At 37.1% G+C, this 26,606-nt stretch overlaps 1 protein-coding gene across 2 annotated transcripts in view; it reads left to right on the forward strand.

Annotated features, from left to right (window-relative positions):
• Positions 1–26,606, forward strand: part of kcnq5b (potassium voltage-gated channel, KQT-like subfamily, member 5b) — a 110,944-nt gene that overhangs the window by 55,404 nt on the left and 28,934 nt on the right. For both annotated transcript variants that reach the window (XM_083522951.1, XM_083522952.1), the window contains exons 2-3: positions 20,893–20,983; positions 25,818–25,944. In XM_083522951.1, coding sequence (XP_083379077.1) covers positions 20,893–20,983; positions 25,818–25,944 — 218 coding nt within the window. The remainder of the gene's footprint in view (positions 1–20,892; positions 20,984–25,817; positions 25,945–26,606) is intronic.

The raw sequence follows: 26,606 nt of genomic DNA on the forward strand, positions 1-26,606 counted from the left end.
CGATGGTCCACCCAAAGATTCATCCATTCGTTTTACTATTACAGCACAAGATGTGCTTTTCTGTATCTTTTTTTGTTGTTGCTTTCTTTCTCCTATGCGTGCTGTGTCAACTCTAAGGTGTAATAAGTCATATCAAGACATTCAGGCAGACTTATCACCACCTACCTACTGTGAGAAGGCTGGATTTACAGCTAAAGCTGAATACAAGATGCCATCTGACTCTGATGCACAAATGAAAGCGCTGACATCTGTGTTTTATATCGTGTGAGATTTTTTTTGTACATTTAATTAAGATGTTTAATCAATGGAGGCATGAAGGTTTATCGTTTTATTTTCCACCTGAATGTTTCGGCATTGCATTCACTACATGAAAATTATGATTCGATTGCTTAATAACATCTATTTAACACATCACAGTTTTACAGTATCGATACGTGTCTATGCTGGGGGTGTGCATTTCCATATCTGAGGTCAATTCTATTCGCACCTCAATAATATATATATATATATATATATATATATATATATATATATATAAAATGTTACTGATACAAATGTAAAGGTTAAAAATTATGCATCGTGATACAAATTCCAACTTCATCCAATGCATCCGAAGCATTACATTGTTACCTTTTATGCTGATGCACCAATGGGAATCTATGAATTGTACCATCCCTGGTTTATGCTATAAAGACATGGGCAATTAAAGAAATTTATCTTTTAAATGTTTTGCTTTAAAACATTTTATGCGTTTTGCTTCTTTTTCCAGTTCAGTGATGTAGCCTGTTGTTGTGACTGGACTTTTGCCAATTTAGATAAGACTAATAAATTAAAGTAAAGATCCGACTAAGTGACGCGTTTGTGCGTGTGTGTGTGCGTGTGTGTGTGTGTGTGTGTGTGTGTGTGTGTGTGTGTGTGTTTGTGCAATTACTATTGCTTTAAAAAATGTTCCACACAGTCCAGCGTGTTGGCTTTTGCTTAAACCTTTAAATTTGTCATTTCAGGATTTATATCTTTTCATCCCTTTTTCTGGTTTCTTTCATTTTCCACTTCTGAATGAGACAACTTTTAAATTAAGGCTGTATTGCAGCTGTTACATGCCTACATGACCTAAATGTTTGCAATCCTATTTAAAGAAAAATAAATAAAAAATCAGCAAATTAATTCTACTGTTTTATTGATTTCATTGCTTGTAATATGGAACAGAAGGGATACATCTACACGGTTGCCTGCTTACAGTTTACTTCGTAATTTGCTTGTCTTGTATCTTTTTAATCTTTGTTCATTGTTATGTTTAATACTATTTATATTTGTCTGCAAGCTTAAATCATGCTCTAACATTGCAACAGCCAATATCCTGTGCTATTCTTATCCACACCTGCCAGGAAAGAATCATTGAACAGTTATTATCACTGAAATTTCATTCCATGGTGTCAAATTTTTTTTTTTCTATTGTTGCTCTCGTTAGTTTGGTTCAAAATCTGTTTCCTGCAGCCTGCCAACATAAATTAACATAAACGATTTTTCTCACCGATAAGCTTTTGCTCAGTGAGAGTTGATATAATGGTGTTAAGATCAACACTCATCTATCAAACGCCTCTGTGAGTTCTATCTATCTTTTGTTGAGCACATACTCACCCTTCTTCAACTTTATTACAATTCACTCATTCGTCTTTCTTTTGACTTGAGAGATTCTGTGGCCCAACTTCTCCTAGTGTTTTCAAGTGTTATAATCATTCATGGGAAGAAAACCATGGAGTTCCACACACACTTACTCTGAACTGTGAGTTTTCCACTGCCAGATTCTCTCAGCATGCAATCTTTCATTGCATAGATAAGGCTAAAAGATGTGACACAATTGTTTTTCCCACCAACATTAGAATTCAATTCAATTCATTTTTATTTGTATTGCGCTTTTAACAATGAACATTGTCTCAAAGCAGCTTTACACAGATAATGTGGTGATAATAATTAATAAGATGTTCTTTATAAGTGTAATTTTGTCCCTGATGAGCGAGCCGGTGGCTACTGTGGCAAGTAAAAACTCTCCGAGATGGCATAAAGAAGAAATCTTGAGAGGAACCAGTCCAAACCTCAAGGAACCAACCTCCAATCGAAGATTGGAAAGATTCAAGGAGGGAACAGGGGCAGGAAAAGTGGTCACTGGAACCTCAGGAGCATGTTTAACTCGACCAAAAGAGAGAGAGAGATAGAGAGAGAGAGAAAAGAGGGATTATATATACACATAATGGATTATTATGTGTCCTTATTGTTGTATGAAAGTTAAGGACACTGTGTAGTTGAGGACCCCAGCAAGACTCGCTATGGCAGCATAACTAAAAGGGAGAACCAGAAGGTAATACAGACATGAGGGATCTCTGGGTTAAGAGACGACCCATCACACCACAGTTAACAAACCTGAGTGAATGTGTGAGAGTGCGGGGATAACAGCATACAAATATCCAATTTCACCAAATACTTAATATCCATGATCTCTCCAGATCTGCTCCTTTACCTCAGAATAATCTAAAATACTTGATAAAAGACTTGACTAAATAAATATGTTTTCAGTCTTGAATTTAACACTGAGACTGTGTCTGATTCCCGAACACTGATTGAAAGGCTGTTTCATAACTGTGGGGCTTTATAAGAGAAAGATCTGCGCTCTTCTGTAGTCTTAATAGCCTGCACCTTTTGATCTAAGTAGGCGTGGAGGATCAAATTCGTACAAAAGTTCACTCAGATACTGCGGTGCGAGACCGTTAAGTGCTTTATACATCAGTAGTAGTATTTTATAGTCAATGCGAGATTTAATTAGGAGCCAGTGTAGACCCCTTTAAAACAGGGGTGACGTGGTCATATTTTCTAGATCTAGTGATGACTGTTGCTGCTGCATTCTGAACTAACTGAAGCTTATTTATTCACTGTACATTTTTGTCATCTAGATTGTAATCTATCTGCATGTGGTCCTCGTATAAGATCTTCCATCTCATCCAAATTGAGCAGAAGAAAGTTATCAAGCATCCACTGTCTAATGTCCTTGACACACTCCTCAACATTTTTAAGCTGATCTCTTTATCTGGCTTTGCTGATTTTTTTACCATGTTTATGTATAATTTCACCCAGAGGAAGCATATATAAAGAGAAAAGCAGTGGGCCTAAGACTGATCCTTGCAGAAAACCAAACTTTACCTCAGAGAGTGTGGAGAACTCACCATTTACCTCAACAAACGGATCAGTCAAATAAGACCTAAGCCAGGAGAGAGCTGTTCCCTTTATTCCAACAACATTCTCAAGTCTAGCAAGCAGAAGATTATGATCAGTGGTGTCAAGAGCTGCATTAAGGTCAAGCAAAACAAGTAAAGAGACAAAACCCTGATCAGAGGCAAATAACAGGTCATTTACCACCTTAACTAGCGATGTCTCTGTACTATGATGAGGCCTAAATCCTGACTGATACATTTTAAAAATGTTATTTCTAAGTAGATGCGAGTATAACTGCTGCTCTTCAACGTTTTCTAAAATCTTGGATATAAAGGGGAGGTTTGATATTGGCCTGTAGTTGGATACCTGTCAAGGGTGAAGGTCAGGTTTCTTAACTAGGGGGTTGATAACTGCCAGTTTAAAGGATTTATGTACATAACCAGTGCTAATGGAAGAGTTTATAAATTTTAAAACAGGTTCAATTACCTCTAGAATTATTTGTTTGAAGAAACTTGTAGGCAAGGGATCGAGAATGCAGGTTGAAGATTTCAAGTAATTCACATTGTCAGTCATGGATAATAACAATTCACTATTCTGGATACTTAGAAAAGACTGTTCTATTTTGCAACTATGCATTTCTAAAGGTTTGAGTTGGAATCTTAAAACAGATGTCTTAGAAGGCTAGAACCACTAACCACCCCAAAAAACTTGAAGGAAACTATTTAGAAAGATTTAGCACCTGTTATAGTATGGAGTTTTATATTTCTGAACATTTTGCGTTTTCTCCTAGTTTTTTGACCTTTTGAGACAAAGCTAAGTGGATGGTTATATAAAAAATGACTGAGTGAATGAACTATTTGTGAGATGGAACCCTTTTTAATGAAGAATCAGCTATTACACAGTGAAGGAACGTGAGTGAGTGAGTGAGTGAGTGAGTGAGTGAGTGAGTGAGTGAGTGAGTGAGTGAGTGAGTGAGTGAGTGAGTGAGTGAGTGAGTGAGTGAGTGAGTGAGTGAGTGAGTGAGTGAGTGAGTGAGTGAGTGAGTGAGTGAGTGAGTGAATGAGTGAGTGGAACAGAACCTTTCCTCGTTATTCACTGTTTTTCATCCAAAGAATTTCTGCTACAAATGTACCTAAAACTCCAGCAGCAAAAAAAAAGCATCCATTAAGTTGACTTAAAGTTGAACTTTCTTTCAATTGTACCATTATTTAGAGATTAGAAGTGCAGTGATCAATAATGTCTCATTTGTGGCTAACGTCTAGACATTCCCAGTCTGGAAGAATTCCTTTGCAGTGCCTTTAATTCGATTTTGATATAGTTCCCAAATAGCTATATTTACTCAACCGGCTGATGTTGACCCAATGCCTTCTGTAACTTCAGCTGGTCCTCCTGAGGATTGCACCAGGGCCTCAGTCGCATGAAACGTGTTTTAGTATTGACTGACCTTCTCATCTGCCAGCATCCCTTTCTAAGTGAAATATATAAAAGCGGATTAATAGCAGTCATTCCTGGCCAATGTGATCTAAAACAGGCTAAATCTGTACGTGCGTCAGACTCTATTTCTGCATTATAGATATGGCTCCTTTATGAGATTTTTTGAGCGGTTATATCCATAGGATGTAATTTATCACCGAGTCAGGGATCATCTATCTTGTGCTATTTAACATATCTAGAGGCTATAAAACATGCCTAGGCTTTTTATTGTAACACAATGACAAATATCTGTAAAAGTTTTAAAGTTATAGATCTGGCTAGTACTGAAATGGAAACTTCGAAGTGATTCATGTGGCATGATGCAGTGAGCGTTGAACTCAACTGATACATTCATCCAGCTAAGATTTAAAGCAGAGCTGCTGCGAGTCTTTCAATTAATCATGACTAAATAAAGACTGAGAGGTTGGGGGGGAATTATTGCTTTTTGTGGGACATAATAATCTTTTAATGGGAAATAAGGAACAGATATTTTTACGCTTCACTTGTAAACTTGTTTTTTTGCGCAGCAATTTATGACTTTTCACGTGTTGATTTGTCGTTTTGGTTACATTTTCCTCATTTTAGTTCCTGTAAGTCTTACTTTTATCATTTACGTTATGGTAGTCATGAAAAAAGCTGTAGCTGTAGCCTCTTATTTCATGATGTTATCGCTTATGTTAGAAAAAAATCTGGTAAGAGGCTGAAGGCTTCACTGTGGTGGAAACCTTAATATTGCAAAGTGCTGACACTGGAGATTCCTTCCATGGTAAATTGATGTTTCCTTACATAAAAAAGCTTCATTCTATTTGGAAGATTCTCTCTTTATTTGATTCTGTTTACTGTTCATCCTCGTTCAATTGCAATTCAATTCTCTGTAACTCATTTGTTCGATCACATAGTACAGCAAGTGCATAAACATACAGACGCTCCCCACCTTACGAACGAGTTACGTTCTGCACGATCGTTCGTACCATGAATTTGTTGTTCCAAGTTGTTCCTGTGTTCGTTATTGACTACGCATATCTCCTATGTAAGAGCTATAAATACTGGCAAATGAACAATAAAATATACTGAAACTAATCTAAATATTTAGAATACTGTATACAAAATTAAGTAATGAAAAAAACAATTAAGTAATAAAAAAAGATACTAAATAATAAAAATAATCCAAAAAATTCACTTAAAAAAATTAATTCGCTCTAGTCTAGCGTGCATCATGTAGACTCGTTACAGTTGACGACTAGCAAACGGCGGATTTCCTCCATTTTATTTTTCCCGACTCTTTTTCACTTTGAGGACAGATTTGTTGTTATCTGCGAAAGTTCGTAAAGTGGGGAGCATCTGTAAACCTAAAATTAATCAGCTCCTGCTGCCCGATCAAATTCAGGAATTGGTGGCTACTATACTCTGTTATCAGTCTAAATAGAATGAAATTAACAAAATCATATATCAATTTTCTAAAATCACAGGAAACATATTCTCTACAGCTTCATAAATGCTCCATTGACGTTTAGAAAACATCATTTGTCTCACACAAGGCTCTTCACGCACCACTGATATTAGACTTATATCTGTCAAAACATGATGCAAACTCCAATGTGGAATGTGTTCCAGTGTCGTTTCAGGTGAAGGCTGTGAACATTTTGAACAGTGGCCACCGGAACATTTCTTATTATTTTATCCAATAAAATAGTTAATAAGAACTGAGTCATAGGCTTTACGATACAACTCCTACCACAATCTCAATACTCCAGTCCATATGTGCATGTTTCAGGGTAAATAACTGAACAAATAAGAAATAAAGTCTGTTCGAACACGTTGCTTGCTAGTCCATGACCTGTGTCCTTGACATATGCGTTTTATCTTGAGCTGTTTAAGCTTTAAATATCTTTACTCTTTGTGTATCTTTATTTCACCTTATTCAGAAGGATGGTAGAGTTAATGCCAGAGCCGATGCCAGATCTCCCTAGGATGTTATATTTATCCCTAGGGTGTGTTGGTGGAATCAAAATCACTGTGTATGTTAGAGGCAGCCAAAAAGAAAGAGAGACACCCTAAGCCACATACATATCTTTATTTTTCCAGGAATTTTTAAGAATCTTTTTCATTGACTAGATGAATGCTGTTCAAAGCATTTATCTCTCCTTGAAATATCCAAAGATCCTATAGTGTGTGTGTGTGTGTGTGTGTGTGTGTGTGTGTGTGTGTGTGTGTGTGTGTGTGTGTGTGTGTGTGTGTGTGTGTTTTAAATTTTATTCGATTCTGAAGACAATGTCTTTGATCAATTGAGGCTGCAGCAGCTATTTTGAAATAATTCAAATCCGTCTTTTTTGATTTACCAGATTTGGACAGATTACATTGCACCACGATTCATGGATAAATGGTCCATTAGCTATTTTTAGATCTTAGGTAAGGGACCACCTAAATCAGGCTGAGACAAAGAACAGAAAAGAAAGTAGGCTGCTGTTGAGCATCTCTGTTTGATTACAGTTGATTGATAAAGACAAGGTTTGACTTTCAGTCTTAATGAAATGAAATAAACATTACCCACATGCATCAAAGCACAGCTGTTATTTTGGGTCAGATTAAAATATATGGCTTCACAGTTTACAGATACAAATCACTTTAATACAGCTAGAGTGCAGAGAATGAAATAAGTAAAAAAAAAAAAATCAATAACAATAACATATATAAATGAGTACCGTATTTTTCGGACTATAAGCCGCTACTTTTTCCCCACGTTTTGAACCCCGCGGCTTAAACAACGAAGCGGCTTATTTATGAATTTTTCCTGGGTTTTTCCTGGTTTCGCAAACTTCCAAAAAACTGAACCCCATAACATTAGACCAATGAAATTTCCAAACGGAAACGAAAAAACGCACGAGCTGAGCTGCACGGCATCGGGAGAAAAAAAACATTTTATTAAACGCACAACGATGCCAAAAGAAAAACTCCATAGAGAAATAGTTGTGAAAGAAAGGAAGAAGACAGTGAACAATGACTTTCTTGGTCGGTTACTGTTTAGATACAAGCCGTTGTAACGCGTTGAGTCTGGGTGAAGGGAGAGCTCGCTAACTCCAGTTGCAACAGAAATCATATAAGCACAGACAGGTTTCCAGAACTCGTGTTTAATTTTTCTTGGCAACAGCGTTACGGGTTAGTCAAAGAAATGAGCAATGTCAAGGAAACTCCACCATTCTTCACTATTGCCTGTAGACACTCGTTATTGTACTGCTCTCCACCCTTTCGGTGAACAACTTTCCTCCTACTGCCAGATTTTTTACATTTTGATTGTTATATAAGGCAACTATATTAAATTTGGAGCACCTTTTCCATAGTTCTTGCATAGTCAAGTCACTTAGCCTTGTTTCAATGTCATTGGTATGGTTTTTCAGCTGCAATTCTTCCATAAAGGCCACTTCTGACTAGAATTCTCTGGGTCTCACTGGTTTCTGCCAGTTTTCTGCCAGTGCCAGGCACTGCTGGACATTTTCTGATGTTAAAGGGAAGTAAGAATAATGTGTCTTTTATCTGCTGCATTAAGTGTCCTTGGCAGTCTCCAGCATTGCCTATTTCTTTGTGCTTTTCAAAATAGCTTGAATTGCACATCTTGAAACCCCAGTCTGCTTTGAAATCTTTGCCTGGGCGAGACCTTGCTGATGCAGTATAACTGCCCTGTGTCTTGCTTGTTTGTGTATGACCGAAGAATAAAACACATCCTCACGTTTTTGGATGTTCCTCACCCAGATTTAAGCTGCACAGCTGTTTATGTTTTAGTTAATGACTGTCATTAGCATCTGCTCGGAATGATTGGTTAATCATACTGTACACCTGTCTCTGATTCTACAAAATCCCTGACTTTCTGCAAGTGTACAAATGTGCAAGTGTAAGAATTGAAAGCCAAAGGGTGGCCACACCAAATATAGATTTGATTGAGTTTTTGTCTTCAGTTTTCTCACTTTGCATTTTGTAATTAGGTCATTTTTGAAAAATTTCCACATGGATGTTTTAATTCCCAGATATGTGTATGTTGCAGATTTTGGTGCTTGATTTGAGACTTGAAACAAATGTTTAGTGATTATAAACTTTTTTTTTTTTGTATTTTTAAATGTTAGTGTTTATTTATTGGAGTACATGAATTACATATTCACATTACATTCATTATATATATATATACATATATATATATATATATATATATATATATATATATATATATATATATATATATATATATATATATAAAGATAATACAGTTTACATATAGAAAATATAAACAGTGACATGGACACGTGTAGCACAGACTATATAAATTTTTTCAATTTGTAAAACATTTTTTTACCACTTAATAAAAAAAACCCCAGTAAATAAAGTACTTTATTTTACATCATATTGGTAAACAATAAACATTTCAAATAATAATTATATAAATCATTAAAATAATTAATAAAAATGTGAAATGAAAGAACAAAATTAACAAAAATGTATATGCATATATAAGAATATAATATAATATAATAAATATTAGAAAACAGCACGAGAGAGAAAGAAAGAGAGAGAGAGAGAGAGAGAAAGAGAGAGAGAGAGAGAGAGAGAGAGAGAGAGAGAGAGAGAGAAAGAGAGAGAGAGAAAGAGAGAGAGAGAGAGAGAGAGAGAGAGAGCACATTGCCTGTGTAGCATTATATCTGGTTGAACTCACAGTGTATGCAAAAAAAAGGTACCACTTTATAAACGCAGCATCTCAGATGACTGACAGAACAGAAAAGTCTTTTCAGTGCAAAGGTAGCGTTTATGCATCACCGTGACCTTTTCCTTCTCCAAAGGTTCTTATGACGCACTGTCTCGACACCCTGTGATGAAGCAGAGGGTTTGTTTATGTTTTTCTCCACCCATGTGCTCATTTTGTGCACCTTTATAACACACTCCTATTGCTAAAATTCCAATCAGATGCGTCACAGTTGCCTGGATACTGATATTACACTGGGCCTGGCACCGCTGTCATTCCATTTAAAGGCAACCAGGTAGAGGTGAGGCATAATCAAGATTTTTTCAAGACTTAAAGTGCAAATAATTACACTTCATTATAGAGGATTCCAGAGCTAATGTATTGTGCAGGGACTTATCTGGCTTGTCAGAGCAAGTGTAGAATTGCAAACAACCAGCTAACTATTTCATCCTGATCGGTGTTAATATTACTGTGCAGAAGGAATGCATAAAATGGCTCTCTGGCAAACGAGGAAACCGAATTCCCAACTTGCTAGTCATTACCATGGAACTATCGCTGCGGTGTTCATGTTGGACCGCCATGACCTTTAAATAAAGTCGAAGCGGGAGAAAGTTTGGCATCACACTTAACATCAGCCTCATCCATCAGGCTTGTTTATGTCCGTTCTTTAGAACCGCCTCGAATCGATCGTCCTCGCTCTGGCTTAACGCTCCACAAAGTAGTATTAATGAGACGAGGTCAGGGCATGATGAGGTCTCCAGACACCATCACACACTCTCCTAATCACACTAGCTCTTCTCTCTTATTTATACGCTCCTGTAATGACATGTAAACCGCCCTCATAGACATTATTGTAATTGTTATAACTCACACATGCTCCAGATGTGATGTGAACTTCATATTACTGCCAGAAGTGTAGGTGTGTTGCTAATAGGATGTTGGTTACAATTAACTACATTAGCTTTCCCTAGCTTCAATTGTACTTCTGGAAAAAGGGAAATTTCTTGGATAATAATGTGGAGTCTGGGAAAATCCTTTCACATGATGAAATCTTTTGACATTTTCTACTATATACTGAACTGATTTCTTTTTCTCTTTTGTGTCTGTTTCAACCATAAGTAAAGTTACAAAAAAATGAAAAGAATTCCTTATATCATTCCAGTATTTAATTAAAATGCAAATTAATTAGCTTTTTATATGATGAATACACTGACATTCACTAATATATGCAAACTTAAATTGTTGTAACACTTGCTTCGTTAGCTCCTTGCTGGATGTGAATTCTTATGACTTTTTCGCCAGACTACCATATATAGGCAAATTACCGCTCCATTTGATTTGAAAATGTAGAAAATATAATATACAGACAAGAAAGTTCTTATAAGTGCCCATGTGTCCCAACAATTTCCTTATCATCAGGTTATAGGGTTTTAATCTGCCACTTTTGCTAAATGCAAGTGAGAAATGTTGGCATTAATGCATTACTTTTCACTGGCCATAATTACACTGCTATCGAACATAGCTTAAGCAGCAGTTTAAAATGCTTCCAGTGCGTCGGATGAAGCCCTCCATGGTAACCTAGGTAGAACTTGTTATTGTGTGGAAATATGCAGTGAGTACAATTTGGAGCAAATGGGGTAAGGCAATGTAAACCTGTACAGCCAAGAAAAACCTGTACAGTTCGTTAACTATCTGTTAGCACTATAACAGATGAAAGAACAGCAACATTCCCTAATTAGATACAAGTGTTTGAGGGGAGGGACCTGTGATTTGTTTGTTTGTTTAAAGCATGAATATGAACAGAAGTAAATTATTAATAATAGCAATATTATGCACCAGATTGAATCCAGATAAACAGCATCATTTGTTTTAATGCGAATACATGAGAATTGATTAAAATGTTTTATCTTGCCATTTAACCTCATGAAAAAGAACCTACAATTTCTGGATAGCTAGCTAAATTTAGAAATGTAAGCTGTTGTCAGATCACATCCAGTTGGAAACTCCAGGTCGCAACAACCACTGTCCTGTTCTCAATCAGTAGCTGGGAGATGCAGAGAGGGTGATTGTGAATGTGAATTTGTTGCTGCCATATTTGGAGCCTGCATTGTTCGTTGGTATCTGGAGTTCCCAAATGGCTTTGGATGATATCAGTATCTGAGTCCTATTTATGAATTGTTATTCCCAGTGATTTATTTAATGGAAGCCACAATGGTCAAGAACATCATAATAATGATGATAATAATAATAATAATAATAATAATTATAATAATAATAATAATAATAATAATTATTATTATTATTATTATTATTATTATTATTATTATTATTATTATAATTAAAATGAAAAAAATGATTATAATAAACAATATTGAATCAGAGGGACCGAGTTGGGAAGGATGTGCAGCAAGTTAGAGCACTAAAGGATGCAAATGGAAATGTGTTGACTAGCGAGGAGAGTGTGTTGAGAAGATGGAGGGAGTATTTTGAGCAGTTGATAAAGAAGGTTGGATGATGTGGAAATGGTGAAGCAGGATGTGGATAGGATTAGTAAGAAGGAAGTGAGAGCAGCAATTAAGAGGATAAAGATTGGAAAGTCGGTAGGATCAGATGACATACCAGTAGAAGCACGGAGTTGTTTAGGAGCCTGTTTAAGAGCCTGAGAGAAGATGTGAACAACAGTGAGCAACAGTATGGTTTCATGCTGAGGAAGAGCACCACAAATGCATGTTTTGTTTGGAGAATGTTGATGGAGAAGTATAGAGAAGGTCAGAAGGAGTTGCATTGCATATGACAGGGTGCCAAGAGAGGAGTTGTGGTATTATATAAGGAAGTCAGGTGTGTCAGAGAAGTATGTGAGGGTGACATGTATGAGGACAGTGTGACTGCAGCGAAGTGTGCAGTAGGAACGACAGACTGGTTCAAGGTGGAGGTTGGAATGCATCAAGGATCGGCTCTAAGCCCTTTTCTGTTTCCAAAACACAACTCTGTTGTGCAGAGGAGGTTCATGGGGTATATTGGTAGGAGAATGCTGAGGATGGAGCTACCAGGAAGGAGGAAAAGAGGAAGACCAAAGAGGAGGTTTATGGATGTGGTAAGGGAAGACATGCAGGTAGTTGGATTGAATAATGGGAGAAGCTGAAAGAAGAAGAAGAAGAAGAAGAAGAAGAAGAAGAAGAAGAACAATAATGAATCTGAGACAAAATTAATATAACCAAGCAGAAAAATGTATATATTAAACCTATTTGTATGCATTTTAAGCTGTATATTTTCTTATATAATATCTGCAATGAATATTTTTATTTATATATTACATTTAATCATTAATATATTATGCAAAACCTTTGACTAAATTTTATATATTTGTATCTATATGATTAATAATAATAATGCCAATTTTACTTTATTCAGGACTTTGTGTCAGTCACTACTTAGATTTACTAGGGAGTCATATTGGTAATTAAATCACAGGATGCAGTTTTATATTTAAAATATTACGTCAGAGAACTAAACCAAAGTTCTTTTTTTTTCATTTAGACACTTTAAAACTGGTATGTGTACATGGCGTGTGTAAATCATCTCTGTTTCTAGTTAGGATGCGGCACTTTCACCGCTGCGGCCCGGGTTCGATCCCCGGACAGGGAAGCAACCCCAGCCATTAGGGTTGCACAAGCCATAGTGCCAGCCCCAGCCCGGATAATATATTTACTGTATATATTACATGTTAAAGTGTAACTGTGTATAATAGGCAGAGAGACTAGTTTTCTCAGAACAGCACATATGTCTTGTAATTTTGTCCTTAAGGACGAAGAATCAAATCAAATCTGGCCTAGTCTTCATAGAGACAACAAGCTATTGACACTAATCTTTAGAAATTTTTAAAATACCAGATGGCCGATTTAAATATTAAAATTAACAAAGATACTTGCATCCTTTCCACGTTTGAAGTCCTCCTGCAGCAATATTTTCTTTCTCTTTCTCACCTAGCCACTCATATTTCTCAGAATATCACAAGAGTCTTGCACACTTACTTACTATTTTGGTTTTTTCCTCCTGAAAGCCATCAGACCTCCAGCTGTTTTTTTCCCCATCTCTCTCTCCAACTCGCTTTCTGAGCCACCGAGAAATATCATTAGAAGGGTGACGCAGGCCGTCCATCTGCTTTTCTTTAATTATGGTTTGTCACGTAAGGGAATTGGATCGGGGGGGAGTGAGAGGGAGGGCGTGAGGAGCACTGCTTGACTTGCAGAAATGCAGAAGCCAAAATTAAAAAGCAAAAATAAAAGAAGAGAAATTTGGGGAAGCATTTTGGAGGCTGTTTTCACACGATAAACAATGAAGAGTTGTTGTATGGTGCCATTGAAATGGAACAGCAAAGAAGAGTTGGCCAGGCATTATGTATGAAAGTTCGGGGTAGTCGCTTATCTTAAGACAACGTAGTCTTGATTATTGATTCTATCAGGATTAATCTTTTCCTGGTATGTTCTCAGCTTGTTGTTTGAGTTGTTGCCAAGTAGTGCACTAGGACAAACGAAGCACATATGTGTCATCTGTCAGCATTCTTTTGTGATGATACACTGGATTCAGTGGGACACACCTGTACATTATTTTATAACACCCCCCCCCCCCCACACACACACACACACACACACACACACATGTTTGTGAATACACGTGGCTATATCATTGAGTAAACTGTACCTTTTCGGCCCTTCTCAACCGTCTAGCATGTTTTGCTTCTATGCACCATAAAGTATTAACATAACCCTGCAAAGCAGCACAATTAGCAAAGATTCGTGTTCCTATGTGAGTTTCATGCGTTCTTGATGTTGTTTCACTGCTTTTATGATTCAGCATCCAAATGTGTTGGTTAATTTCTTTTATTTCAGTGAGAAATGCTGATATGCGTATTGTACACAAACTAATTAGCACTTACTTGCTAATCAAATAAGCTTTCCTCATGCAAAATATACGTACGTTTTTCAAGAAAAAATTATAAATTTAACTGATTTTTTTGTTTTTGAATTTTAGAGGCTGTTGAACAAGCAGGTACCATCAAGTCTAATTTCTAGCTGTTTTTGTTTACACGAGCCAGCTACTGTGTGCTTAAGTGAGATTAGCATATGAAGCTAACTTGTTCATTTAATATGAATTCATCTCAGTCATATGAAAGCATTGAACAGATTTTATCGTATGCCATCTCTCTTATAACTCCAGAGTGGGTGTAGAAATGTTTCTGGGCTTCAAAGTGCCTAGGGTAGAATGACAAGTTAGTAGTAGTGATGTTTCTGGCAGTCTGCCCACACACACTTGGCTGTATGGTAAGTTATGTCCTTTTCATTTTCTTTCTTTCTTTCTTTCTTTCTTTCTTTCTTTCTTTCTTTCTTTCTTTCTTTCTTTCTTTCTTTCTTTCTTTTTTGGGGCACATATTTATTTGGACATCTTTCTGTACAGTGATTCTTTTTAACAGAAAACCTCATTTTTAGATTTTAATGTTATTCTTGCTAGTAGTTTGGGATGAAGAACATTAAGCTTTTTTCAGGTTTATGTGCCATTTCCAAGTCTAGCAGTAGTAAGTAATTTATAATTGTCTTATAATTTAATTCAAGCTGATATCCATTCATCCATCTAGATAGATAGATTAAATTATATTTTTTTTATTGGCAAGTGGAATCCTTTTACAATGATAATCAGCAGCTTAATTAATAACATGACTGCAACTCTGCTCATATTTTTTGACTGATTAAGAATAAAAAATCGATTCCAACGCTTGTTTTGGTGAACCGACGGAGAACATTAACATCAGAAGTGCACAACAGTCCTAAAGGAGGACTTTTCTCAATAATGCTAATGAAGCAGGCTATAACAAAGGTTAATAGGGACCAATTGGTGTGGTTCTATTTTCTTTACACTTTCCCAGCCGACTCGTTAACAGGCTTCCAGCCAGGGTGCAGATGGCAAATGCGAGCTTGTTGATACCCTCTTTAATGGATCAATTGCAGAGCTAATGGTCTTGGTTCTGTTTGCTGATGTGCCTGTGTGGAATTTAAGCCTGTTGGTTTGCAGCAATTGTAACCACAAGTGAGTAATTGTGAATAGTAGTAGCACTTGTTTGAATGCTTAAGAATTTTTTTACACAAAGTCTTCAGTAATGACTTGCATTCATCTTTTAAAGCCACTTTATATTGGTCCTGGCTCGATGATTTTAGTTCCTGTTTTGGTCCAGTTTTCATCCTTTTTCTGTGATTGGTTCTCTGTCACTAGTTTCCACCAGTTAGTTTGCTTATTTATACTTTAATGCCTTGTTGTTTTGTTATTGCCTTAAAATGAGTCACTTTGCTTTCCTAAATGGATATGCAATTGGCACAAGTTTGTTATCATATCCATGGATGATGACATGTAGTAGACTGTCCTGAATACAAATACCAAAAGCACAGATAACTATTTCCACACAGTAGTCATTTTTGTGCCAAAAGAATGTTTTTAAAGTTTAAAGTTTATTTTTTCAAACCTCCCAAAAATGTTATGGCTGGTAGCTTGTAAATAAGTCTGTGATTGGGTCTATCGATGATGGCTGGCAATGACTTACCATTTTTTTAATGGTGTATTATAACTTTATATCCAGTGTTTCCAGGTTTGCCTCCAGATTCATCATGTCTCAGACCTGTAAAAAAAAAAAAACAATGACAATGACAAAACTTTCAAAACAGTGCAGTGTCCATGTTACTATTTTAGTCGCAATATAACACACAGTATAGCACATGGACCGCTTTTACAGACATAAGCCACAGTGTTAAAAAAAAAACAAAAAAAAACGGGGGGGGTTTATTTTCGGTTCAGCACCACGGACAGGTCACAGCTGTCACTTGGACTGGCACTTTACTTACAATTCAGGACACTACAAAAAACGTGTATCTTTTTTTGAACTCCAACAGATTTCAGATACAATTATACTGATGTGATAAATTGGTGAATTTGAGCAGAACTTCTCACACTGATGTCTCTAATGTACCGGTATGGCACGAGAGATTGGTAGGCTTCAGTGTGTTAGACAAAATAGCAGTAGATTGTCTGTAGTCTATTACTCTGTCTGCCTCTGTACTTAGCTTACAATCCAGATATGCACCCTGAAATACAGCAAGGTGTACAGCTATGCTATGAATAGGTAAGACTAAGTGTGTTTTTCATACCTGTTAGTCAGTGTGCCAGTTTTCTCTCTTTGGTTTTAGAAAGTATTTAAAATATAATTAATGGAACAAAAATAGATAAAATGCTCTCATTTATTAGTCAATGGTGATGGAACCCTGAGGGAGCGCAGAGTGTGTGATTACAGATTATAGATAATTATAGTTCACATGAATTATTATGTTCACAACTTATTTTGGCAGCTCACATCTACAAAAGAAATACATGGTATGTTTGGTCCACTTGGGTTATGGTTTGAATACATTTTTCACCCGCACTTACTTCACTTAAACAAGAGAGACAATTTTGCTCAAGAGATTTGGTTATTATTTAATTTTAAATCTGATATAATGATATTGATTTATGTCTAAAATATGACACAAACACGTCAAGTCAGAAATCATGTTTTTGAGGGTTTTCTCTCTGCTCTTGGGTTACTTTCAGGTTCATTTGCTGTACTTTGGCTGGTTCAGCTTGTTAGGTATTTGTGGGTGATTCGTCGGGTGTTTTAATTATTATTATTTGTAAACACCTTCAAACAAAGCTGCTTCCAATCAAGTTGCAGGTTCCAGTTGAAGAGAAAAACCTTTTCCATTTTGTAATACTGGCATTCCTTTAAACACACAAGCTTTCAGTCAGTAGCACCACAATCACTGGCTTTTGTCACAGTGCAGCTAAATGGTATAATTGGCTTAAGGGAAATTTTTAAATAAAGTACAGTCCATCCGGAGAGTATTCACAGTGCCGAATTGTATTACATTTACAGTTTCCTCAAAATTCTACAAACAATACCCAAAAATGACACAATGAAAGAAGTTTGTTTGGAATCTTTGTAAATTCATTACAAATAAAAAAAAACGAAACATATCACTGAGGTCCAGAGCACTCTGGAGCAGGTTTTCATCAATGATGTCTCTGTACAGTTCCTGCCACTGAAAAACATCCCCACAGCATGATGCTGCCACCACCATGCTTCACTTTTTTGGCCAGGTGATGTGCGGTGCCTAGTTTCCTCCAGATATGGTGCTAGGCATTAGGGCAAAAAGGTTCAACCTTCGTTTATCATGGTCTGAAAGTCCTTCAATTTCCTTTTTGCAAACTCCAGGTGAGCTGTCATTTGCCTTTTTACTGAGGAATGGCTTTTGTCTGGCCACTCTGCTATACAGATTGGAGCTGGAGCTCTTTTAGAGTGACCATTGGGTTCTTGATCACCTCCCTGACTAAGGCTCTTCTCTCCTGATCGTTTAGTTTGGCTGGGCGGCTCGCTTGAGTTCTAGTGGTTTCAATCTTCTTCCATTTATGGATAATGGAGGCCACTGTGCTCATTGGGACCTTTAATGATGCAGATATTTTTTTCTCCCATCCCCAGATCTGTGCTCCGAAACAATCCTGTCTCGGAGGTCTACAGACAATTTCTTGGACTTCATGGCTTGGTTTGTGCTCTGAAATGCACTGTTAACTGTGAGACCTTATATAAACAGGTGTGTGCCTTTCCAAATCGTGTCTAATCAACTAAATTTAGAGGTGGACTCCAATGAAGTTATAGAAACATCTCAAGGATAATCAGTGGAAACGGTTCAATTTTGGCAAAGGCTGTGAATACTTATGTACATGATATTTTTTTTTTTCCTTTTTGATTTTTAATAAATTAGCAAAGATTTCTAACAAACGTATTTCACTCTGTCATTATGGGGTATCATTTGTAGAATTTTGAGCAAAATAATTAATTAAATCCATTTCAGAATAAGGCTGTAACAACAAAATCTGGAAAAAGTGAAGCGCTGTGAATACTTTTCCGGATGCACTATATTTTGCCGCTGACAGAATGGTGAGATGTGGTGTATGGCTGCTAATTGCTTGTCCTTGGTTTAAAGGAAAAGCCTTTGATTATGTCGAGTGCCACCCTTTCAGCGTCTCTGTTTGGGCAAAGCCACGTGATGTATTTTCCGCAGGCCACGTTTGAAAGGTTAAGAGCCTGTCACGCAGCAACAAAGGTCAAGGTACTCTGTGTACGACCAGGTGTCAGCTATCAGGAGAGGAACTAACACGTGAGCACAACAAAATCACATAGGTTTGGCTGTGTAATTAGTCAAGCTTGATAGATGGCACACGGTCTCGTAACCTACACGTGTTTTTCTTTTCTTTTTTTTCCCAACTCAGTTTTTTTTTTTTTTGAAAAGTTTAATGTACTTCTTTAACAACTTCATGAACTAGTTTAATGTGTTCCAGCTGTGGTTTCCAGCCCTGACGAGTGCTAAACATGTCCCCTATGTGTAGATCCAGCCTTTAACTGTCCATTTTTAAGAATACAAAAGCCCTCAGTGTGAGAACTGTTGCTCACTCTGCCCTGCAGCAGTTATCCCTGAAGCACAACTGGGACTCAGATGGTTTGTGCAGGCGAGCAAAGCTGTCACATCCAGGTCAAGGTCACAAAGGGTTTAGTCACCCCTTGAGTGCCCACCACTTTCACACGCGCTGCTGGAGCCCTGAATGTGACCCTTCGATCTGTTCTTAAATCCCCCCACCGCATTCACAAGCCTGTAAACGACAACATGTTCTCATTCGCCGTAGAGAAGAATCACATGGGCCATCATGCTGCCAACACAGCTGTGGAAGGTCACGGTGTTAGCGGAAGCTAAAACTCAGCTGGCTTAGATTAGGCAACATAAAAAAAAAAAAAAACAGTCTTATATGGCTGGCACACCATAAAAAAACAAGATAAAGGGAATATTTATTATTATGGTGTGTTTTTTTTTGCCATTATTACTGGATTCTGGTTTATTATGGATCAGATCCAAGTGCAGCGTTTCGTCTGTTTTTGTCTGGTCTAGTGTTTGACAGCCTCCATGTAAACACCCTGTTGTTGGGAGATTGCAGGTTAAAACCCCAAAGATGTCACAGCGAGAGAGCATAATTATCCTACTCTGTTGGTGGGAAGGATGGCATTTCCCTCCCCCAGTCTCTAAGAGCAATGCCAGCTAATTGCGGATGTCTATTAACTTATGTATACAAAATAGCACAGATAGTGCTTTCTTCCTACGCCGATGCTCGAGCAGCATTTGAATACGACGTTGTGCTTATCATGCAGTGTCCAATGAAGTACATCTTGCTTTGAATTTGTTCAACTAGATTGGTAGCTGTTGTGCACTCGAGAAAATGAACTCGGCTAATGAAAACCCACTGTGTTTCATATTTCTGTGGATGCATTATAAAGGCATGAATAAAAATAATTTTAAAAACCCGATGCCAGCTCACACCTAGTCTCCTGCCTCAAGAAACTGCAGTCATGAAATAGTTTACAACAGTTTACAGTTTTTTTTAATGCATATCTGTATTGCATTAAATAGGAAGGATTTAAAAATGGCAATATCCATGTAAGAAGATATATCGGATCATAAGCAGAGGTGGGAAGTAATGAAGTGCAAATACTTTGTTACTGTACTTAAGTAGATTTTTCTGCTATATTTTTGCCCCCTGCCTTACCTGCTAGCAATCTAAGAAAATCAGAACAAAGGGAAAAAATCCATGTCTGGGTGGGACAGGATATTATGAATCAAATAGAATAGCAGTGGTATAGAGTTTTATTTTAATAAAGGGAACAATTTAATGGGGAAGATTGGCAAATATTTGCCTTCAAACCATTGTGTCTAAAGGAGGCCTTTGCAGTTGATCATTCGCAGATGTCCGGCCTTTCTTATGTGAGGGTCAGCAATTTACATCTCTAACCTCACATTTCAGACAGCCTGCAGCGGTTTCCTCCCGGCAGGATTTCAGATTAGCGTAACGGAAAACGAAGGTTGAAACATCTGAAAGGTCATAGTATGCATGCATCTCTTTCCAGAGGACAATTTGTGGCTGGAAGTTTGTTATGAGATTTTTGCATGATGTTAATCATGTCAGGAATCTGAGGTATGGTGAGCTAATTTAGTAAGTTAAAGGACAACGAGGCTGAACCGTGTTTAGCAGCAAATAGATAAATACAGCCATTACCCGCGTTTATCCCCCAAGGAAACGTTTTGTTTGTTTTACTATTCCATTGACGGACTCATTTATCTTGCGAAATAAATGCGGCCATTATTAAACTGTAATTGCATTTTTCTCTGACTGCTGCAACTTTATCACTTTCCTCTTGCTCTTTGTTGCATTAATTGGTTGATTCAGGCATGCGTTTCATTACACAGCAATTTTCTACATAAAATAACGAAATATAAATAAATAAAACGCCAACTGATTAATACAATTTTGTGTTTGTACTTGTGTTTCTTGACCTTTGTATGTTTCTTTGTTTGTTTCCTTTTGAACAGGTTTGTGTTGGTGTTCGGCTGCTTGGTGCTGTCAGTGTTCTCAACCATTCCTGATAATCAAGAATTGCTGTCACGTGCTCTGTTTATACTGGTAAGTTTGTGTATTAAAATTTTGTATATGTTGCGGAGAGACTCCTAAAGGTTCTATGTGGAACCTGCAAACAGAATGTTTGGTTAGAGAACATGAGCACTTATTTTTCTATAGTAACTTAACAACTATGACTACAGTTATGAGTTACCAAACATAATGGAGTTTTCACAGAACGACACAGAACACGATTTGCAAACATTTCTTATTGATAACTTGCTTAAAATGATAACAAAGGGCAGAGTAAAAACATACACCTGCTGCTTAGTTGATTTGCTTACTGATTTAAATATTAGAACAACTATGAAATCTTAAGAAAACAGCAGTGTTTGAAAAGTATACTGTCAAGTTCCCTTTCCTAATTTGATTTAAGATTCAACAAATATGTAAATATGAAAACAATCCACATGCACTTTTAATCAACTGCATGAAATACCACACCTCTACCCCAAAAAACAACCTTTTTTTCTATGGGATCATAAACCCATGTAACATGTAGACTATTTTATATGCACTAAAGGGTGCAATCTTTTCCACAAAGACCCAGTGTGGATGCGGGTTGGTTGGAATAAAAACCTACACCCAACCTTTGTGGAAAGGATTGTACACCCCTGATATTACATCATGAAGGGTTTTTATGGGTGGATTCTTAGATCCTGCCAACAGTGTGTTTTCTGATTAGTCAGGATTCCAAGGAGAACTCCACAGGAACCTCTGCTCATGAACCACTCTCTTTATAGGAGTGGAAGACACATTCAGTGCATAGATAAGGGTGACGAATTAAAGAAAAACTATTGGTGGGCATCTTTGCGTCACATGACTGCAAAACATCAAAATGAATCAAAATGAAGTGTCAGACGATGTTAGGGGATTTGTTCTGTTACACAGGGTAAACAAAAAGAACATATCGCTCTTATACATTACGTAAATACATACAGAGGGACGTGTGGAAAAGCGTGACATCGTGCCTGTTCTTACTGGATTAAAGCCATGATGAAAGCTGTTGCTAGTGCTACTGATGGTGGAGATCAAAAGCTCTTTGAGGGTTATTTATTTACTCATATGGTCTATTTCCAGCCTGTACTGTGTCATATCCTGTTTGGGAAGGCACATACAAACTACCACCTCACAGGAACAATTTTGCCTTCACTGATTTAAAACAGAAAGTAAACGTTTTAGCTTCCTGTTATAAATCAGTTTTAAAGCTTAATCGATTCTGATTATCACCACCGTATCATGTACTGAAAACGCCACGACTAAACTGAATGATAATCAAAGCCATTTACAGCAGTCATGGAGATAATTATTCCGGAGGTTCAGATGGTGCGACAATGGATTCCGTCATCATAAGTCGATTTCATTCTTGTTACATGCTTCTGCAGCTAAACTAATAAAATCATGGATTAGCAAAAGCTTCACAATCAGATTAGCGCTCTATTATGATGGTAAATCTGACCCACCTGCTTTTCAGGCACAAACGTATTAACACAGAGATGCTTTAACATTTCCTGCTCGCATTATCGTTTGCAATGAATCAACTGGACATAGTAGAGTATTATGCAAATTTATATTGCAAATGTACCTATATATAAACATGTGCACATATTGTTCACGTTAGGGTTCATTAAATAAAAAAAATTATTGGTACATTCCTAAAACTTGAGTTGTATTAGCCATGGTTTTATAGTTTTATTGGACAGAGCATGGTATAGCCCTTTTAGAAAAACAACTTTTCGTATGCTGGCTGTCGAATAAAACAAAATAAAAATGTCAAAACTTAAGGCTTTTTAATTTTTCTTCTCCTCCCAGAAATAGTTCCAAATATTTTGGGAAGCTAAGAGCCCTTGAGGAAAGACTTTCTAAGAAAACCATTTTTTATTTTTTTGCCTTGGAGAGGACCTCAGAAACACAAAAACAGCTAACCAAAGCAAATGAATTCGATCTGCTAAGAGGTCTTCAGGAACTTTTAAGTTCAGTGCAGAACTTTTACTAAATTTTACTAAAATCTTTAACTATTTCCAAAACAACTGATTATCTACATTCTTATATGGGCAACATGGATTCATTTAGCAATTTTAAGGCTAGTTTGGTTCTTTAGTTATTGTGTAAATTCTTAAAAGATCTACAGTATGTAGACTTTAATGATTTCCCTTTCTGAAAAGTTACCAAGCAAAACTGCTGTAGGAATATAATTTAATTAAATTAATCTTCTTCTTTCGGCTCCTTCCATTAGGGGTCACCACAGGGGATCATCCCTCTCCATACCCCTCTGTCCTCTACATCTGCCTCTTTCAAACCAACTATCTGCATGTCTTCCCTCACCACATCCATAAACCTCCTCCTTGGCCTTCATATTTCCCTCCTTCCTGGTGGCTCCATCCTCAGCATTCTCCTACTGATATACCCCATGTCCCTTCTCTGCACATGTCCAAACCATCTCAATCTCGCCTCCCTCACCTTGTCTCCAAAACTTCCTACATGCACTGTCCCTCTAATAAACTCATTTCTAATCCTGTCCATCGTCGTCACTCCCAACGAAAATCTCAACATCTTCAGCTCTGCTACCTCCAGCTCCACCTCCTGTCTTTTACTCAATATCACTGCCACTAAACCATACAACATCGCAGGTCTCACCACAGTCATATAAACTTTCCCTTTCACTCTCACAGATACCTTTTCTTTCACAAATCACTTCTGCCACATTTCTCAACCACTCCACCCTGCCTGCACTCTTTTCTTTACTTCTCTAACACACTCTCCATTACTTTGCACTTTTGACCCTATGTACCTGAACTCCTCCACCTTCTCCACCTCTTCTCCCTGCAACTGCACCACTCCACTGCCCTCACTCTCCTTCCTTAGTATCCAACTTCTCCTACAGCTCCTTATATACCCTTTCCTTAGCTTTCGCCACATTCCTCTTCACCTGCTGCCACATCCCCTTGTACTCCTGCCTACTTTTCTCATCACTCTGCCGATTCCAATTCTGTTTTGCCAACCTCTTTCTCCTTACGCTTTCCTGCAATTCCTCATTCCACCACCATGTTTCTTTGTCCTCCTTTCGATTTCCAGATGTCACACCAAGTACCTTTCTAGATGTCTTCCTCTTCACCACCACCGAGCCCCTGTCTGACCTTTTCCCTGAACCTCACGCTACAGTTTTTTTCCTTCAATTTCTGCCATCTAATTCTTTTTTCAGTCTTCAGTCTCCTTCTCTTCTTCTTCACCTCTAAAGCCATCCTACAGACCACCATCCGATGCTGTCTAGCTACACTGTCCCCTGCCAACACCTTTAAACCTCCAATCTCCTTTAGGTTGCATCTCCTACATAGAACATAGTTCACCTGTGTGCACCTTCCTCCACTCTTATACGTCATCCTATGCTCCTCCTTCTTCTTAAAACAAGTGTTCACCACTGCAATTTTTATCCTTTTAGCAAAATCTACCACCATCTGCCCTTCCACATTCCTCTCTCTAAGGTCATACCTACCCATCACCTCCTCATCACCTCTGTTCCCTTCACCTACATGCCCATTAAAGTCTGCCCCAATCACTAATCTTTCTTCCCTATGTACACCATCTACCACTTCATCTAATTCACTCCAGAATTTTTCTTTCTCCTTCATCTCACAACCCCCTTGTGGAGCATAAGCACTGATGTCATTTATCATCACCCCTTCAAATTCCAGCTTTTCCACATTTCTCTTTCCATCCACACCATGATAGAACAGTTTAAAGTTAATTTTAAAGTTAGTTAAAAGTTAGTTTAAAGTTAATATATATATATATATATATATATATATATATATATATATATATATATATATATATATATATATATATATATATATATAAATAGTATTGTCTATTGCGAAGATATACTAAAATGGTTGCTGAAATATGAAGGGTGTACTCACTTTTATGAGGTACTGTATATATTTATAATCTAAAGTTAACGCTTGAGACCACAAAAAAACACACCCTGAACAAAGCCAAAGTTTTGCATGTAGCCTTTTTCTCGATTGTCCTCATGGATGAATAGTTGAAATTTAATTATTTAAATAGTCCCAAGTGTTTTCCTGATGGAAGGGGTTCCAAGTAGAACCCATTTACTGAATTTGAAGGAAAGTTCATAAAAGAATGACAGCAAAAGGATTTCCAAGCTAAAACATATTTTGAACATTTCAACAATTGATCATTCACAGAGCCCTCAATGAACCACATTTACTATGTGTAGTCAGCTTTATCATCATAATGTATTAAGTCATTGTACACATGATGATGCGTGCCTCGCCGTGACTGGTTTATTAAATTCTTATAACAGGAGTGAGAAAACAGTCAAATTCAATAACAAACTGCAGTGCGGGGTGACTAAAGAAGACGTTATAATTAAAATGTTAAATCTATTATTATAATCGTTATTATCGTCGTCATCATTGTAAAAACCTTTTTTTTTTTGATTAGGTATTGAAATTCTGAATAGCTTTATTATTAAATCTGTTTTTAACTCTGATTACTTTCCACACAAAGTGAATCTTGCACTTGCACAATTCGAAAAAAAATAGGTTTTTGAAAGTATATCTTCTAAGTGAAAATATACAATTATTATCATTTTTTTCAATCATATATCCTCTTTGCACTATAGATTTTACAGGTCAATTCCATATAGGGAAATCCTTAAAGGTTTAAGAACATTTCCAAACCAAAACCCTTGAGGAACCATACTGACTCTGTGTAGTCAACCTCATCTCATGAATATCATAATGTATTTCTGTAACCCACTGTACTCTGTATAACGCATGCCTCGTCCTGACTGGTGTATTTTCTCCTCTAACAGGAGTTTGTTATGATTATTGTGTTCGGGATGGAGTACCTCATTCGGATCTGGTCTGCAGGCTGTTGCTGCCGCTATCGAGGATGGCAGGGACGGCTGCGATTCGCTCGAAAGCCGTTCAGCATTATAGGTAAGCAAGATATTTATCTGCTTCTTAATCAGGGTAATAGAGAATTTATTAAAGTTATTTATCACAATGATATGCACAAAGGATTTGTATGTTCTTTTGAACATACCATTCCATATTTATTCCTCATTTGCTGTTATAGAAGATGTTCAACTCGATAGATTGTTCTTGTGGAAATTTGTGCTCTCATTCAGCCACAAGGGTGTTAGTAAAGTCTACTAGTAAAGGTACAATGTAGGGTGAGGAGGCCTGTGGCGCAGTCAGCATTTCAGTTCATCCTAAAGATTCTTAGTAGGGTTTAGGTCAGAGCTCTATAGCAGGGCATTTAAGATGTTCCAGTTTAACACATATGCATTTAAAAAAAAAATTTTGGCATTTGGCAGACACAACTTACAATTATATTAGTTTTACAGCTAAGCAATTAAGGTTTAAGGGCCTTGCGAAAGAGCCCAGCAGTGGCAGCTTGGTATTGCTGGAATTTGAAACAATGACCTTCTGATCTGAAGTCTAACATCTTAGCTACCACCATACATACATACATATGTACATTCATACACACATACTTTCATACACCAAATGCCGCAAAATACATGGGCATTGTCATGCAGAAAAAGATTTGGGTCTCCTGGTTGTGTGAAGGGAAATAAAGAAAAAAAAATTCAAGC

This window comes from Silurus aristotelis, assembly GCF_946808225.1.
Source record: "Silurus aristotelis genome assembly, chromosome: 20".
NCBI classification, from domain to species: domain Eukaryota; kingdom Metazoa; phylum Chordata; class Actinopteri; order Siluriformes; family Siluridae; genus Silurus; species Silurus aristotelis.